The following is a 19,439-nucleotide window of genomic DNA, read 5'->3' as shown; positions in this document are numbered from 1 at the left end:
AGCTGTCTGCTCACCTAAGACAGGTTGGTGGACTCAATGGTTAGTTGAGTCTGTGGTGTGCAGATATGAACTGCAGATATAGCCAGTCTATAGGCTGATGTAACTTGCAGCAGGTGTTAAAGAATGCAGCATAAAAACAACATAAATCTTTATCATTAATGGTTTCATGAAATGATGTGTGTTAATTGCAATCAACTGAGCAACCCCAGTTGCTTCTTTCATTCTGCATGTGGTTTGACTGTAAAGCTATACCAGGTCTTATCTACAGAAACAAAAAGGTGAGGACTTCAGGAATCTTGCTTACATTTATTAAGACTTTATTAATTAAATCTGCATGAAAGGGTAAAGTAAGATAATCTTCCCTTATAAAGGTGAGATACCAAAGGAGGGTTTTACTCTTGAGACATTTGCATTACAATGGCCTTGAAATCTGTTCCTTTCCCATCTTTCTGGATACAGTACACACTGGAACACCCTTGGAGACATGCCTGTAAGGAGCTGCCCAGTTTGCTTTGCCTCCATCACTCGGTCAAATCCCTGTTGGATTACATGTGTGTTTCCTGGGAGTGGGGTCCTCCATTTTCCTTCTTTGCAGCAGCAGGTGTCCCAGAGGAGCTCTTGGCCTCGAGGTATTCCACCACTCCGTAGGTCACCATGGACAGCACAAGCACAGACAGTAAAATGCAGGCTTTGATGTAGACCTGCAATTTGGTGCTGTAAGCAAAGGCGATGACAAATCCAACTGATTCCCAGAGACGGTAATTTGCAAAGGCAGCCTCCTTGTTTTTCTCAAATAAAATGCCATAAAGTGCTGGAAGGAAGGAAGAAAGGAAGGAAAAACATGTCTTGTGAAGATTAAATCTGCGACCACGTATTTTCTGCAAAGGGAATAAATAGAGCACAATGGGAAGACAGACACTCCCTCATAAATGTCAGAGAAAGGAAAATACAAGCCTTGTCTTAAAAAAATTGTTGTGCTTCTGTGAATTGTAACAAGTGAAATAACAAAACAAACATGACAAAATAGAGAACATGGAAGAAAAGGGGAACAAAAATGCAAGGAAGGAAGAAAGGATGTGATCTACTGAAGTGAGATGGCTGGACTTCTTTTTTCAAACTATTAGCTACAAAAATCAAGGGTTTTGGACTGATGAACAAGTAAGTAAGGAGATAAAGGAGGCCTTGATACTGTAGGGTCTCCATGTATAACTATTGATAAGCTCATACCAAATCCTTATCAGCTTTCACAACATGGGACCAGATTAAATATGCAGGTAAGACATGTCTCTCTTAATTAACCAGGTTTTTGAATTTTCAGCTCCTGGATGGGATAGCAAATAGAATATCCTTGATGCATTCAGAACTTCCAGGCAGTAACTGGAAAACTTACTTGACATTGAGACTCAGTTCAACTGATCATCCTTATGCAGTTGGGAAGATCCCAATGAGCTCAGTCAGTTGCACACCCACCACTGGGATCCAGGGAGGATTCCAGTCTCCAGGTCTGACTAGTGAAGCACAGGGAAGGGGAGAGAGCTTGCTTTCCTCTGGGTGCTGAGCTAGCATCAGCAGGGATAAAGAACAGGACATTTACTCTCACTCAGACATGGTGTGCACAGAGGGAAGGAGAAGAATATCATGAACTTTTACTCTTTTCACCCACTTGTCTAACAACACATATCTGTTTGAAATATGTCCATTCAGCCAAAAGGCAAAGAGGAATGCAAAGTTCTCTGAAAATCTGAGTAGACTCAGCTACCCCTTCAGTTTTGTTAAGGAAGGGGAGACTTCATTGGTATGAAAAGCTTATGTGTCCTGATGACTGCAAGGGGACATTTACTGAACTGCTTCAATTTAGGCATGATGGAAAATCTGGACAAGTGCATCACAAGATATTCTTAGTTCATTAAACCGGCTGAGTGGAGCGTAGATATGATAATCCTTCATAGTTTTGCCTAATAAATGAAAAAGTACAAATTGTTCATACTAATTTCCTGATATGCCCAGTTATCTTCTATAAATATATTAAGAATGTTTCTAATGCCACTGCAGTTCTATGTGGAAAGGTTCTCTGGTTTTCAGCTGCAACATGTTTGTATTTTGAAGCAAATTGCCCGGATGAGCTTCAGCAGGACCTGCTGGGCTGAGTGAGAGAAGAGACTGCTAGTTCTGAAATTTCTCAGTTCACTTCCATGGAAATTATCCTGGTTTTTTGCCACTGCCTGTTTTCCTACTCATTCCCCTGGTACTAGTAGGCATGGGTATATAACAGGACTGCTAGAAATTACTTGAGTCCGGGTTTATAAACTCTTCAGACTCATATTCTTTCTAAAGACACAAATCAGCCTGGAAAGAACTTGGTTTTACCGTAGTCCACCTGATAGTTCTGTGCTACACAATTGTTATGCCCCAGGTACAATTTTTGTCAGTGGGTAATATCAGCATCTGTTCTCAAATTAGATAAGAAAGAGCACAACACGCTCTGGAATGAGGTAGCTTTCATTAGAAATAAGTGAGAGCATCCACGCACGAACACAAACATGTCAGGAAAACTTCTTAAGATGAAGAGACTCATCCACTGTGAGCCTACATATCCTCTAGGGGGTACTCAAGTATTAAATATCCACAGGAGCACAAAGCAAACCAAAGAATGCCTTAAGTATGTGGCACTGTGCCATTTATGCGTTCTCTGGTTAATCTGCTGGCACCCAAGAAGCACTCATGGGAGCTCAGCAAAGGAAGGACCACAGACCTTGTAAACCAATGTTATGTTGGAGGTCTTATCTCACCTTACAGTCTTTGATGCTGGGAATTTCTTATGTGATGTATATCTGTATAAAACCTTTGAAGGGGAGAAGACATTTAGTCCTATGTGGGTATGTCAAACTGAAGATCCTATTCTGGGATGCAGCACTGTGGGGTAATGTCACTGCACCTCTCTATTTATCACTTTCATGTCATCCCTTGATGTTTCACTGTGACAATGTGACAAAGTGAACTTTGCGTAATTTTATAAAAGGGAGCTGTGAAACAGCTGAGTAAGGTACAGACAAAAAAAAAAAACCCACTATGCAAGGAAAAAGAACATTTAGTTGTTTTCCAAATGGGAAAATTTTCACACAAATGTGAAATTTTCACAAGTATCTTGCTGGAATCTGGGAATGGAGATGACCTGAAACAGTGCTGTAAATAGAGATTAATCCTGTCACACAGTTGCAGACCTCACTCACCATCAAGTGAGCATGAAGCATTGTCCACTGTCTTTGCCTTGTCTCGGGGTTTGGAAACTACATCACTTCTCAGCCACCTTCTCCAATAGTTAAGTTCTCTGTACTTACCCCTTTTTTCCCTAATATGGGCATCAGGTGCTTTTTTGTCAGTCGTGCAGGGACCTTACTGAGGACACGTGCTCCTCAAGCACATCTCAAATGTATGTAAATCTTACAAGAGAGGGTACAAAGCCCAGCTCTTTTCAGTGGCATCCAAGAAAAGTGGGCAAGAGGTGATGGGCATAAATTGAAATACATGTGGTTTCCTCTGAACAGCAGGAAAAATTTTTTACTATGAGGGTGACTGAGCACTGTCACAGGCTGCCCAGAGAGGGTGTGGAGTGTCCTTCTCTGGAAAATATCAAAGGGTCCCTGGGCATGGTCCTGAGAAAGGGGCTGTGCCTGGATGGCCATGCTTGAGCAAGGCAGTTGAAGTGCAGAGGTCCTTCCCATCCCTAACCCCACAGTGATTCTGAAAGAAGCACAGTATCCAAGGACCATTCTTTCTGGATAAGACAGAAGCAGGACAAAGAACAGGTCCTTTATTCCAGTGAAAGACTAAGATAAGTTCTCAAAAGTGTTAGGAAGAAACTTGCAGAGCAGTCAGAAAGACTGTGGCTGAAGAAGCAGGAAATGAATGAACAGCTTTGCTTAAGAGGGAGCAAATCCTCACTGATGTTCTCCTTCCATGGCCCTAAGTATAATTAAGAGCACTGATTTAAAATTTTTACCTAAGGCACTAGCCTCTGGTAAGGATGTGAGAAGATGAGAGGGTGTCCCTTGATGTATGTACTAGCTCTCCTCTGGGGGATATGAGCTGGAGCTGCTGGAGGGGCAGAGGGGCAGAGAAGGACGCTGGCCCTTGTGTGTTCGAGGCAGGGACATGTGTTTGAAAGGGATCACTATCAGTGCCAATGACTGATAGGGGCAATCAGTGTCCACCATCAGTGGATATTGGCAATGGACTGCCATGTTTTCCATCTGGCTCTCCAGCAGGAGCATGACACTTTATCTAGTGGGTGAAATCTTCTAAGGCTCTGAAACAACCAAAGGGATCAGAGGAAGGAAGGCCAAGACACATAAGCTGTGTCCAGAGGAGCGCTTTCCCCTGAAGTGATTTTGTAATGATGTGATGTAATTCCAGCTTAAATTTTTGGCAATGAATTCAATACTTTGCTTTTGCATTGTGTGAGAAATAATATTCATTTTGATTTCTATAAAAGCTTCTGCCTGATAACTTTACCTGGTGCCACTAGTCCTGTTATTAGGAGATACATTGAATTTCAAGTCACCTTCTCCATGCAATTAATTACCTTACTGACTGCTTTCCATACTTATCTCTTGTCCAGGCTAAAGCTTTCTAGCTTTTTAGTCTTCCTTCAAGGAGAAGTGCCCCATGACCTTGCTTTTTTTTATTGCCTACTTATGCATTATCACACTGGATTATGAGTTTTGAAATTGAGTAAATCAGAGCTGTATGAAGTTACTTAGCTGCATAATATTGCTTTCTGTGGTTTTCTCCTACATCTTTTTTCCAATATCTCCTAACAGACAATTTTCTTCTTCTTTTGTTGCTGAGCTTTGAGTTAATTTTTATCCAGAGTGCTCTCCTTTATTGCAAAATGCAGACTAAATGTACAATTCTTCTTTGTTTCTAAATTAGTTTGAAATACTTACACTCCTCCAGAATATTTATTCTGAATATTCTTCTGAACCCGTTACCATCTTCTGTAGTATTCTTATCTCTTCATCTTGGAAAAAGTGGTTCAATGAGTATTTTGCACTCTTACTCCCAACTTGTTCTATTTCTTCTGCTTTCCAATGAGTTAACACTTTTTTAGATGCTGTCTTAAAGCCATTATCATTGTTATGCAGCATTGTTTCATAGATTCAAACATGCAGACTTTTATATCTTGAGAGAACACATTTCATTGTCACTGGGACTTACCATTAGTTTGTGTTTGCCAAACAGCATCAGATACACCCCAAAGACCAGGGATTACAAAAAACACAGCAAGCTGCTTGGGATCAGGTTTCCAGAGCAGTACTGTTATTATACAGCTTGTGTTCAGAACTGCAGCTGTTGATTTAGAAGGAAATAAAGAAGAGAAATATAGATGCAATTATAATCAGGACAGATTGTGGTAGATAACACTTTTTTATTCTACCCTCAACAAAAGCACAAGGCAATCTTAAAATCTTTCTGGTTCCTTGAGCTTTGTGCTGACTGAGTTGATATCACATGAAATACAAGACAATGCAGGCCTTTGACAGGGTCTAATCCATAATTGTGAGCAGTGTCCTGAGCTGAGAGATCCTCAGTGCTGATATGGTTGTGGCCCAAAGGACACAAACCACTGAGCAGGAGAAGGAGTTTCTGAAAGGCTTGCAGTCACCATGTGAGGCATGTGGGAAGGGGCAGCAAACACCCTTCTGCTCTCCTGTCTTAAATGAGGCTTTCATTTAGCTCCAGAGGGGACAGTTAAGGATTTCTAGAGGGTGGCTTTGGGTCTTTCTTTTCAAAAGTGGTTTGTAAATGAGTCACAGATTTTTCCCCCCACAGGTGCACATTCACAGGCTGAGTACAATGACCACAAACAGAATTGGGACGTTCAGAGGTTTTCCATTTCTAACACTACAGTTCTGGGGGAGATTTAATTGTTTATTGTTACTATCAGGTGATTTTGGTTTTTGGTTTTTTGGGGTTTTTTATATCTGAGTTTTATAAACTGAGACACAAACCAGAAGAACCTTTGAGCTAGTGACTATAACAGAAAGTGCTCTAAATGTCTTCTTCCTTGTCCAGGTTTAAAATTTCCCTTGGACAAAATGCCTAGAATGTCTTGATGCATATTGATCTATTCAGTGATGTTTCTAATAATACAAATTATTGCATAGTGGAAATAAGGTGTTAGTCCACTTCAGTATGCATAATGCATACAGAGCCACAAAAGAAATATTTCTTGGTATTTTTTAATGCGTCCATTACTCATTAGAACAATGTTCTCTGGAGGGGGAGATGTTCTTAAATATGCAATCTTTTCTCAATTACTGTCCCATTCACAAGCCCTTAAATTATTCTAGCCTGATACATGACTTTCTTCTACTTTTCTCCCTATAGAACAAATAGTAAAAAAGACAGCAGGCCAACCTTTAAAAAGTTTCCTGAAATTTCACTCAAATTTCCAAATTTGTAATTTCCTGAGACTCAGGTCAACAGTGACTTGCTTTCACCCCATAAAGGTGAGGAGGTTTCAGCCCAGTGGAGAAATCCTACTTATGATAGTGCAAGTCTCAGCATCAGCATTGTGATTTGTCATTGTCATTTGTCATTGGCTGCATCAGAGCTATAAAGCATCAAAGCTACAGGGCACTTTCTGCTAGATAGAGCCCCCAAAAGCAGTCTGAACTTACCTCACCAGCAAAGTGACCTAAGGCAAAACCAGCAATACAGTGCCTAACTGTGAGCTGAGCTGCCTCTCTTCTCATGCATGAAGTTTGTGAAGTCTGCCTCTAGATTGACTTTGGTTTTAATTGATAGCTAACAGCAAGCTATCCCTTTGTACATGTCAAGGAGGGAGTAGGGGATGTGATTACATGTGGTGATCAGTCATTCAAGAAATCTTTACATACCTAGTGCAAATAGAAGTTTTCTACCCGTGAACTGGGAGATCTTTCCAAAGAGCAGAGAGCAGAGGGAATTTATACCTGCAAAGCAGATCATCATATAGCCAACATATTGTATCCCCAGGGCACAGGTCACAAAACTCTGGAAGAGAAGGGATAGTGGTGTCACATTTTCTTTGATAAAAATAAACAGCTAAAGTTCAGGGATCCTAGCCTGAGTGTTTGGCAAATAGCCAGCATGGATGAGATAAAAAGAGCACTGCTAGAGAGTTTGCTGACAAGTCTCTGCTGCATTGACATAGCTGGCCTTCAGGAGGAACTTTGCTACCCGAGTTCCCAATCAGACTGATGCCATGCAAACGGGAATAACAAGCAGAACAAATCTGAGCACTGCTTGCTGTACAAATAAAAGTCCTGGAAGCAGCATTAAGAATATTCTGCCCTTCCCATCGTAGCCCAAGAGATGAAAACTGGCGATTGACACTATGATCATGACAGAGCAGCTCCCAAAAAATAAGAGGACCTCTTCTATAGGAATATATAACCAGTGCAGGTTGCCATGGAGTGCCCCTTTCAATCTGTTCCAACACAGCAACAAGTGCACCATTCCATCCGATTTATGTGCAAGGTTTGAATGCCTTAAGCATGAAAGAAGCAGCTCAGGAAGGTTGCCCTCTTTCTTTTGAGGCTTTCTCAACAAATGCCAGGAGAACACACCTGCTGCATGTGTAGGTTTGCAGAGAAACTGGAGGAGCAGAGGTGGTTTCAATCACTTCGATCTGTCGGGCTCTGGACCTGCTGCAGGGGTGACTGGTGAGGGCTTCCAGCCAGCCATGCTGAGGACCTGCCCTCTTACCGTAAAGGTTCTCAAAATAAAATATGTGGAATGTGTGCTGACTTGCATTTCTGCAAGCTCTAGGGAAACCAGAAGAGGAAGGAAGATATGAAAGCTTTGCTGGTTCCTGGCTTTTCTCCCAGTTTGTTATTTACAACACTGTGAAGAGTTTGAACCTGTAGCTCTCTGCTGTGGCCTCCACTGGTGAGTTAAGCTCTCTACTGCATTATTTTTGAGGCTGTTCCAAGGGACACATTTACTGCTGTTTGAAGATGTCACTCAGAGGTCATTCATGCAGAAGCAAGCAGTAATTTTGCAATCCACAAATCATCATTGAAAACATCTTCATTTGACAAGTAAATATTGATCAGATGCAATTGTAAGATGCAACAGCACAAAAAATCAGACAAATATATTTTCATTTACATCCATACCTTTGAGAAGTCACCACTAAGAAATGCCTGTTCAAACCCACTGTACATTGTCAGAGGGATTAGAAGACACTGTCTTTTATCTTTAAGATGCCGTAAAGTTGCTAGGAACGTAGACCAAAAGGATGTTTTTTCTTTCTCAGTCTCTGTTTGGTCAGATTTGATCTGGTCCAGAAATATAATAACCAGCAACACAGCTAGCACACCACTAGCTGCAAAAAAAAAAAAAAAAGCCAAAACAAAACAAAAAGTTCATGAAAGACTGAGGAATACTGAAAGAATGATGGGAAGTTGCTTGCTGCTGTTACTGCTCTGACTTGGTGCTCAGCTCTCTGTGGGATGTTTTGGCAGCTGCCTCAGATTCCGCTTCAGTGTAAAGGCCATTTCTGTATAAACAAGAAGGCCTGATCTACACTCACATCTTCTGCATGCAGCTGTGCAGTGCAAATCCCCTCACTTAGCTGGGGCTGGCTGTTGTGACAGCCGCCGGGCAGCTGCGCGGCCGCAGAGGGTGACAGCTCACCCTGCCGGGGCAGCCCAGGGGCAGGCGATGGGAGCTGGCCACAAACAGCTCCCTGGGGAGCTATCACAAGGCTTTAAATCAACCAGAGAGAGGAGCATTCCCTTCCAGTGACGGGGTTTTCGTGGCTAGCAGGGCTCTTCTTTCAAATACATGGAAAGAAAAATAAATGCTGTCGTGAAACCCAGTATATGTTGTGCCCTTTCTTTCTTTTTTGGCTCAGAACCATGCTTTGAGTATGGAATATATGCTTTGAGTATGGAATATATGCTGTTTTGAAGCTGATAGTGAGCAGCTCTAGTTAACTTGAAAAGATGGAAGTTACAGCTTTAAACCTATAATTTCCGAGCAGAAGCAGCATATAAAAGAGTATATGGAGTAGTTAATCAGAAAATGATCATGCATGTATCAGTCTAGATTTATTGCTTGTGCAGTGAATCAAAACAATTTTTTTCATGTTAGCAAGAAGATAACCATGCCTCATAATATACATGAGGCAACCACAGATTCACAACTGATTGCTTCATTATGGATGCAGGGCATGATAATGTTTCCTCACTTATGCTGACTAGAATTCCATCCATGGAAAGAACTACAGTTCAGAGTAAGATGAGAACCGGGCACCTCTTTCCATCCACCTTGCTTATTTAATGTGCTCCTATAATATGCTCCTCTACTGTGAACTTTTGATATTCAAATACCTCAGCAGATTTACAATAAATTGCCTCATTTTTTTTATTGCTTATTATTTTTCATCCATGTCTCCTACAATTTCTCCAGTGTCCTGGTTCCCCACTGTGGCTGAGCTATAAATCCTTCGTGATTCAAATAATTATTGGTTCTGCCAGAGTGTTTATTAGTACTTATGGACTAATTGCTGGACCTAAATGGATGAGAGCAGGACATCCACATTTTCAGAAAAAATATATATAACAAATATGTTAAATGAATCAAGAGCCATTATAGGAGATAATGGCATGGCTTAATAGCAGTTGGTATGACCATAAAGAGAAACATGCTTGAGAAAGCAAAACAGCAGAAGAGTTATCCATTATTTGTCTCCACCCAAGCTGGGCAAAACAAGTATTCAGCTACCAAGTAGAGGACACATTTAAAAATGTCTGTGAATGAAATATTTAGCCAGTTACTTTCCCTTGAGGTAAGAAAAGACATCTCTTTTATTAAGAGCTTCAAAGAAAAACGAAACCCGAGTGACGCAGGGTCAGGAGGAAGCAGGGTTGCATTCCCTTTGCGTGCACAAAGCCTGAGGAAGTGTTGTATATGTTAGTCATCAAATTTAAATTTAAACTTTACAGACAAACATGCCTTTAGCAGAAAGTCATCAGCTCCAGTACATTCTGGGAGGAGAGTGGGGGCATATTTTTTACACTTTCCCACCAATTAGGAATGGAGGATGGGGACAGAGGAAGAGTTTTCTGCAATGCTCCTGTGCACTGAGACCTGGCCCTGCCTGGATCCCACACACTCTGTTGGAGTGTATGGCAAATTCTGTGCTTCTCTCTCAGCACAGAGACTACATCCATGTTCAGAGACTGCGAAAATATTTTAACAGAGCTAAGGTGCGCATTGCCTTGCCAGATACTTTCCTTTATCCAGAAAATAACTTCTTTTGAGGCGGATACTTTTTGGAGCTTTCCTCAGTTAATCCTTGCACATCTATTTTCTCTTTTAATGGCATCAGCTTCCCTGTATTTAATTCTTTTCTAGCCTTGTGCAAGGAAGGTCTATAGCAGCTGTAGTTACTAAATGGAAGATATGCCAATTTGCCTGGCTGAATTTGGGTAACCACACTGGGCTTCAGTTTTTTTCCAGGTGAAAAATATAAAAAATATCTTTCTCCTTTAGATAAAAATAATACAGCTCTGGCATAAAGCATTAGAACTATTTAGGAAGGAGTTGTTTATAGCTCTCACATATCTCTTTTTCCTTTACCAAATTGGATTGAAGGAGAAAGTCAGAAAGTTAATCTGCAAAGCCATGCTAGATTCCACTAGTACTAGGCTCTCCATCAGTGACACTGATTAAAGATTGTGCAGATTACTCACCAGTATAGACCCCTAACAGTGTGTAGATTAAGGAGTCAGAGGGTCTTTCTGAGCCTGTGCTGTTAGTAGCATCAGTCAGGCAGTCATATGCTCCACAGCATTCCAGGTCTTCTTCTGAGATCTCCCCTAATTACAAACCAAAAGAAAGGCAGGGCAGTGAAGAGATCAGGTAAGTCCACACAATGTGTAAGGATATGAGGATGTAAGGAATCCAGTGCTTAGTGATTGGTCCTGGTTTCAAGTCTTTCCTGATTAGAGATATTTAACTTCAGAATCCCCATTTCACACACAAAAATTTGGTTAAAGAGAAACAAAGGAGACACCCAACACTGAATTAATAGTTACATGAGGACAGGGACTAAAGTTAGAGCTGAAATCTGAATCCAAGCTCAATTTGCAGTATTCAAAGTTTGAGTATATATTTTTACCTCTTAATCATAATGCTTAATGAGATAGTTCTCTAAGTTTACACCAGCAAGGGGCTGATGGACTTCAGTTCTTACAGCCACCCCATATTTTCCCTCTCTTGATAATTTCTGTATATGTTAAAGGAAGAGAAACCACCTCAAAACATATTTTTTTAATAAATTCAAATTACTATTACTCAGTACTGCAGTCCTCCAAGTATCCTGGTTTTCCTGACTTTATTATTTTACTACTGCCTTTATGGCTTTCTGAGAACACACTTGAAACTGACAGTTCAGCAGCGCTTGCAGTAAGACCTTTGCTTTGTGCAGTCCTATCTCTTTTGTGCAGGGCATATTTCACAGCCACAAACACACCTGTACTCACACACTCTGTGCCCCCTTCCTCCAGCACCCTATTGGTAAAGAATAAAGGCTAACCCAAAGTGTAAGCCTGAATAAGCTGTCTACTGCAGGAGGATGGTCCAAACCCCACACAATAATTTTAGTGCTTTCACTGCAGAATTTGTCTGGGGTCCAAGCACAATAAAGGGCAATACAGCTGTACCTTGGCTGATTCCTTAAGGACAAGCTGATCCATAATTTTTCAATTAAGCTTATTGTGTAACTACTTTTAGTGTGTTTTTCCTCATTGCTTCCCATCAGAGCTACGGTGATGTGAATCAGCTGCCTAACCAGCTTCATAAAGAACTTTAGGTTCAACATAAAATAAAATGTAGTAATGTAAAGAAAATCATTACCTTATTTTAGTCAGTACTACTTCAGACCTTCAGCAAAAAATAGACAAACAGACCTTCAGCAAAATTGCCATATGCAAAAGGACATGAATGGAGTGTGGAAATGTGTAAAACAAGTTTTTTATCAGTTCCTGCATCATCTGAAAATGGCTGCACATGCAATTAGTCATATACAAGCTGCAAGGCATGGTTTGCACTGTTTCTCTTGAATTAAAACTGTAATATTGTTGAGTGAGGAAGGATGACTCATAATTTACACTGATTACTGTCTTTGGTTCTGGTATTACCATATGGTGTAACTTTGCCTTGCCATGCCTGGATGCAGTGATGCAGGCAATCCGTCTAGAGTTGGTACATGTCTGCATTTTATGCATTTTGATTCTCCAAATACATGCTACAGCTTTCCTACTGCCCAGCGAAGTGGTACATGTTAAGTACATGAAAATATGAATGGATGCCTTTGCACAAGCCTCAGAGGAGAGAATGGAGATTCTTACCCCCTTGCCCCAGCAAAAAAGTTCCCTCTAGATTAAAGCTGTGTCTCACTGAGAAGGCACAGTAGAGAAACTCGTGTTATAACTGCTCATCACTGCCATGAAGATGTGCAAAGCCTTTGGCTTTGAGAGTTGTTCACAGGAACAGAGAATTTTCTGAAATTCTATGTCATAGATAAAAAAAATAGTCTTTAAAATTTGGAGGAACATCCTCAAAAGTAAAACTAGGAAGGGATTTACAAGACCAAAGACCCAGTGTTTTATTCCTCTTGTTAAAATTATGTGTGCTGCCAGTCAGATGAGAGTCAAATGGTTGCAGTCTGTACAGACCCCACAGCTGCCCCCCTGCCTCTACCCTGCAAGTGAAATCAGAGCAGACAGTCCCTCCTGAGACATCATGTGGCTCTGGGATCAGGTCAGCAGGGCTCCACCTCACTTGAAAAGGTCTGCCAGCGCTCTACTTCAGTGGTCCTTCACCTACAGTTACTTAGGTTTAAAGGAAGGATGACTCCACTCAAGTATCACACCTTGTGGCCGCTACTTTGTCATAAATCCAAAGATACAAAGATTAAAACCTGATGCCAGCTTCCTGACATTTAGCTTTAGCCTAGCAGCTATTTGAGAGCTCTTCAGAGGACATACTGCTTGAGTGAGACAAGAAAGAGGGAAGTTCTTGCTACTCACAGTAGCAGTGTATATGGAAAGTTCTCTCCGTGTCTGGGGAACAACCCTGTTTTGATTTTGACAGGATGTGGAATATGCAGGAGACTACAATGATAAGACACCACAGCATTTTGAATCTGTAAGGCGGCATCCAAATATTAATTTATCTTCACAACTACCCTTTTAAAATTGACACCAATTACATGCATGGGAAATGAGGGCACTGCTGCTGAGTGATTTCTTCAAGCTACATTGGCATCTGCTGTCTGAGCCTGAAATACAGCAGAGGAGCCCTGGCACACAGGCTCCTGCCAACAGCTACTGCTATTTCTTCTTGACAGCTCTGTAGAGAGCTCATTTTCAGCAAGCCCAGCAACCAGTCTGACTAATTTTGAATGCATAGCAGCAAACCAACCCTACAAGCTTTGCAAAAAGGTTGGTTCAGTATTTTGTCTTTTGTTTTAAACCACTTTTAATAGAAGTCAGATGTGAAGGACTGTCACTGCCTGCAGCCTATCTATGCTTTGCAATTCAGGAGTAGAATTCAAACAGAATTCAATGTAGTTCTATATTTTTAGCTATTTGTCTGAACTCTCTTTATGGCTGATTTTCAATAGAAAATAGACACTTTCAGAGAGAAATTTATCTCATCTATTTCAGACATCTATCCTCAGATGGGCTAACTCTCATCTGCCTGTTTCCACTGACTATGAAAGCCCAGCTGCAGAAATCTAGCTCTCATCTATCTAGACCTAGTTGATGTTTATAGAAAGAAGTGCCAAATTTTTAAATACATTTTACCTTGGTTGGAAGATTGGCTAAATATCAAGGATGAGATAAGATTTCCCCAGACGCCGGCAGTCTGAAACACCAGAAAGAAGATCCCAAAGTATTGGTTGATAATGTCTTTTGCACTTTTTCCTGCTTTCTCAGCATACAAAGTGCCAGCAATAGTGAGGTAAGTGCATTTGGCAGACCAGAGTGGTGCTCCTCCTAAGCCCAGGATCATAGAGGTAGGGATAAGTGTGTACCTGCCAAAGAAGACTTTATTTAGCATGGCTGTTACCATTAGCATAATAATCATTTGCCCAAAGATCCAGCAGCAAAAATAGACATCAAAGAAATAGATTTATCCTTTTTATGATACAATAAATCTGTCATATGGAATCAAGAGAAGGCCAGCCTTGTGAAGTTTAGGCTGTGCAAGCATTTGCAGGTCTGTGCAGGGACTAGGCTTAGGACAGGCTGGCTAGGTCTGTGCTCATGTGCCATAACTTCTCATAAGCTGAACTATGTTAAACTGAGAACTGAGTTGCACATGCACTTCAGAAGATGGATATCTACAACTTTCCTCTACAGACTTGCAAGCCTTGTCACTGGAGAGCAGAAGTTGGTCATCCACTTTTAGAAAGAGCTAGGCAGGAATGAGCCTTCTCCTGTGGTCCTCTTCTCCCAAAGCTACTGGCTGGAAGACAGTCCTCCCTTCAACCTTTTCAAAAACAACCCTAAAAGTCTTTTAAATGAAACTCCTGGTAGTTTTTTTCCCTCTGAAAGGGGAATCTCTGACACAAACATGAGCAACTTCAGGTGAATAGATGGATGTATTCATTCTGACTCTTTGCACATTTTCACCTCTCTAGTCCACCTAAAACTGGATTTATTTATCTTGATTTGTTCCAAGTAGCACCTTTTGCATCCAACTTTCAACTCTGCAACACAGAGTTAGAGTAGGAATGGAAAAGAAAAAGATGAAAGAGCTTTGCCCTCACTTATTTTGTTTGAACACAACAGAGAGGGTTAAAGTATTTAAATCCTACCAGCTAGCATAGAAATTCCCTAAGGAGTAGGCGACGTAGCAGCACATAGAGACTGCAATGGTCCACTTGCAGCCCAGCTTCTTGATCATGATTGGAGGCAGGAACATGGATGATAAGGTGAGTGCAGCATACAGAACACTTAGGGAAGCAACACCCAGGCCTTCTTCTGCATTGAGACTGCTCTGCAGGGACAAAAACAGTGATAGAGACAAATTTTACCACAGGTACATATTACTAGAGAGTGCACAGAGAGTGGCTTTGGGCAGAAATCAAGAGACACAGAATCTGGGACTGTCTCATTTCCCCAAAACAGCCTGATTATGGACTTGGAAGTTTCTTCAAAATGTTAGACCATTTATGAAAAAACGATACAAAACCAGGTGAGGATTTCCCAGGTTCAAAGCTTTGGTGAGTCATTCTTCAGATTATTTCATGTAATTTGTTTGAGTTTCTCTTTGAAAGTTGAATGAAAGGTAACATCTTTTCTTGGCCTTCATTTGTTGTCTCAGGCAGGAATATTCCCAGATCTGCATTGCAAGGGCTGGCATAGCAATAGTGGGAGATTCTTTGCTTTAAACTACAGGCCTGATAATTTCTAAGATTTTCAGAGGCCAAGGTCCATATATCTTAATAGGCTCACAGCAGCCCTTGGTAGTTGGAAATAATTGATTCACCCACATTTTCACAAAGAAGCAATAACATTTTACTGATCTAACCAGGTTTTATAGTTTTATACTCAAACCAAACCTCTTGTCTTCATGGTCTGAAAGTTGAAATGAGAAGATCAGTTTGGGACACCTGGGCAAGCTTGAAAAATAGGTCCATGAGAGCCTAATGAGGTTCAACAATTCCAAATTCAAAGGTCAGGTCAATCCCAGACATGAGTACAGACTGGGAGAAGAACTCATTGAGAGTAGCCCTGCAGGGGAGGACTTGAGAATTGTGTGCCTGAGAACCTGGACAAGAGAAACAGTGTGTGCTCACAGCCCTGAAGGCTGGCTGCATCCTGGGCTGCATCGAAATTTCTGTGGCCAGCAGGGCAAGGGAAGGGATTCTCCCCCTCTACTCTGCTCTGGTGAGCCCCTGTCTGAAGCACTGCATCTAGTTGTGGGGTCCCTGGCACAGGAAGGACATGCACCTGTTGGAGAGAGGGCCATGAAGATGATCAGAGGGATGGACCATCTCTCCTAGACAAGCTGGGAGGGTTGGGATTGTTCAGCCAGCAGAAGAGAGGACTCCAGGAAGAGCTCATTGCAGCCTTACAGTACTCAAAGGGGACCCTAAAAAGTGGGGATGGGACTTTTCACAAGGGCAGATAGTGACAGACCAAGAAAGGGCAACAGTTCTAAACTAAAAGAGAGACTTAGGGTAGATATTGAAAAGAAAATCTTTACTGTGGGGGTGGTGAGGCACTGGAACTGGTTGCCCAGAGAATCTGCAGATTTGCTATCCTTGGAGATGTTCAAGCCCAGACTGGATGGAGCTTTGAGCAATCTGATTCAGCGGAATGTGTCCTTGCCCATGGTGGAGGGTTGGAATGAGATGATCTTTAAGGTCCTTTCCAGTCAAACCACCCTGCAATTCTATGCTGCTTAGTAATGTTTTCCTGATTATTTTGATTAATAGGTGATACTTCAGTATGATTTTGGAAGGGGGACTGGGTGCTGTGGGGGTGGCACTGGAGAGCATTATAGCAGAAGGAAGCTGTTGGTGGCTTCATGGAACACTTCCCAAGCCTGCAGTGGCTGTGCAGTCTGGCCATGCAGGACCATGGTGGCAGTCATGCAGCACGCTTGGGGACAGCCAGGTGCCAGGACAGTGGGGTGAGGACAGTCTCTGCTAGAGCAGGGCCAAGGCATTTGAGAACTGGAATGGTTGTTTTGTAAACAGGCAAAGAGGCTTCCTGATCTCAGAGGTCTTATTTTTGAAACATCACACGCCTGGTTTTATCAGATACAACTTCCAAAAATTAAAAGCCAGGCTTCCAAAATAATACGATTTTTACTGTCTGGGCTTTTTTGGTTTTGTTTAGGTTTTGGTTTGTTGGGGGTTTTTTTGTTTGTTTGTTTGTTTGTTTTTGTGGGTTTGTTTTTGTTTTGTTTTTTTTTTTTTTTTTGTTGGGGGGGGTCTGGATAATGAACTATTGAAATGAATTATGAAATGTTTTAATATTCCAGTTACAGGTGCACAGGTTCACAGAATATTCTGAGTTGGAAGGGACCCACAGGATCATCAAGTCCCACTCTGAAGTGAATGGCCTGTATGGGCACTGAACCCACAACCTTGTTGTTATCAGCACCAAGCTCTAACCAACTGTTTCAGATGGTGGGACTGACTTGCAGCTTCTAGGGTTTATCTTCTCGTGCCTCATCAGTCCCCCAACTCATCATACCTCCATCAAGTTTTGGGACTGTTTTTGCAGACCTGCCCTGAGTTCAGAATCTGACAATGTCAGCAAAGAAAAGCTGTTCAAGGAGAAAAGAGAGATGTACAGAACAAGGACAGACCTCTTCCTCAAATGAGGTCAAGCTGTCATTATTGCAAACAAGTTCATCATGTTATGTATCAAGTTCCACCTTTAAGGCATACAGATTCCCTTGTGGAATCCCAGCCCTCACAGGTGGATAATTCAATCCAGTTGATCATGATCATACCTTGATAACCTGGCTAATGTTGCTTGTCAATATCTTCTATTCATTTATCAGCCATTAGACCAGCAGAGCCTTTTAGGCTGAGAAGTTTATTATAAAATCATAGCAATTTAGAAATATTCAAAACAAATCCTTTACAGAAACTGAATTTGTTTTCCATTTGGAAATATCTTCTTTTGAGAAAAATCACCTCAGGGTAATTTTGTTTTCTGTTTCCATTTAAACAAATTTTGTGGATTTAAAGTAGTAGCATGACACAAGTATGTGAGCTATTTGAGAAATACTAGAATAAAATATTTACTAAATGCTGCAGATCTGGGTGAAGAATAATAACATGCAGCAAGTTAATGTTCTAACCCACCTTATAAAAAATACTGTGCATGCCTTCCTCACAGACAGCATGGAAAGACTGATGTGTTTCACACTACCACTTGGCCTGATGCCCTTTCAGACCAGCTGTCCTGACAGCCAATGGGAGATGCCCCTCTTACCTGTAGACTCTGGAGTCCTGAGTAAGCAGTAAAGAGAAGTAAAAATCCGAAAGAAATGACCAAAACATTCTTTAGATTCCTTTCCATGTTGATTCATAGAAGACAAAAGGTCTGCCGGTGGGCAAAGCTGATCCAATTATTCCAGGGGATGATTTGAGTTGGAGAAAAACAGCATATGCCTTGTTGGAAAAGGTCACTTTTTTTCTGTGTTTGTAGAGAAGAGAGTTGCTAATTATTTGAAGACTGACCAGTGAACTTTACTTTTACGTAATGCTGAAAACTTCTTATAGAGTTGTTACTCATTCACTTGTTACTCAGGCAATAGCCAGCAGTCCCAAGGGCACCTATCACGTTTTTTACAGAGGTATATAAGTCTCTTGCAACACTTGCACCTATTTGAGTATTAAAGTAATATATTATATGGCTCTCCACTATGATCAGCACAGAAGAAAAAAATTGCAATCTGTGAAATCACTTTCTGTCATAAAGATACACAAGTCCATAAGGGACAAAGATTAAACGCTGTACTGAATTCTGTATCAAGTCTCTTGCTGAACTATGGCTACAAAAGCATGCTAGGAAATGAGATTGTGCTACAGCTCTGTCTGCATACACCAGCTCCACAACTGGGCAGCACAGAATCCCAAAGCTGCTGGCTGCATGGCAAGTGTGACAGCCTTCATTCATGGGGAACCTTGGGGCTTTGCTCCCTCAAGTTTACTGAGTCATACCCATGAAAATTGTTTTTCCCCATCTTTCTCATCAACGCAGAAGCCATAAAAAAGAAAGGTGGATTGAGCAGATAACTGAAAAAGCAAGTTCCCCTCCCCTTCTCTGTCCCTAAGACTGGAAGGGTGAATGGACTCTTCCTGCATCTGTAGCAGAGGAGGGATTTGAACTTGGGAGCAAAGGGGAATCCAAAAACGTCCATGATGCGGTGTAAACAGGTCTGTAGGGTGTCCACGGCGTCCATTGGGAATGCACAGCTAAGACTTGGTCTAAATCCCACTAGATGGCACAATTTTCCTTCCCACAGGGACATCCACGGATAAGCGGAAGAAGATTTAATGCATAAATTCATTTAAAACATTTAAGAGGTCACAGCCAGTTTCTGCTTTGGAGAACATTGCAGTATGTGCCTTTTCATTTTCTTCTTTTGCCTTATAATCTCCTCAAATGAAATAATGCAGAAAACATAATCTTTTAATTCTCTGTTGTTACTGGTACTTCTATGTTGCAAGTCTAGATAATGGCTTTTTATTTTACAGGCTACTATGCTCAGCATGCAAACTCCTTGAATGAGATCATAATGCTGGTCTTGTTTGGCAGTGTTTTTAAGCCTCCACAAGGAGCTTAGACCAAACTGGTGGTACTTTCCCCCATCTTTTCAGGTTTATGGATCCTTGCAATTTT

General features: G+C 41.4%; 1 protein-coding gene across 1 annotated transcript; it reads right to left on the bottom strand.

The window, feature by feature from the left end:
• Positions 1-545: 545 nt before the first annotated feature.
• Positions 546-18,113, bottom strand: UNC93A (unc-93 homolog A; the record flags this gene model as incomplete). The annotated part of the gene is made up of 8 exons (XM_084202584.1): positions 546-811; positions 5,218-5,349; positions 6,903-7,038; positions 8,166-8,374; positions 10,749-10,874; positions 13,869-14,098; positions 14,885-15,066; positions 18,027-18,113. 8 exons carry the CDS (start codon positions 18,111-18,113, stop codon positions 546-548), a joined length of 1,368 nt encoding a protein of 455 aa, XP_084058710.1.
• Positions 18,114-19,439: the final 1,326 nt, after the last annotated feature.

This window comes from Fringilla coelebs (assembly GCF_963513975.1).
Source record: "Fringilla coelebs genome assembly, chromosome: 3".
NCBI lineage: Eukaryota > Metazoa > Chordata > Aves > Passeriformes > Fringillidae > Fringilla > Fringilla coelebs.
Note: the sequence above shows the minus strand (reverse complement) of the source record. Positions and strands in the feature narration are given on the sequence as shown.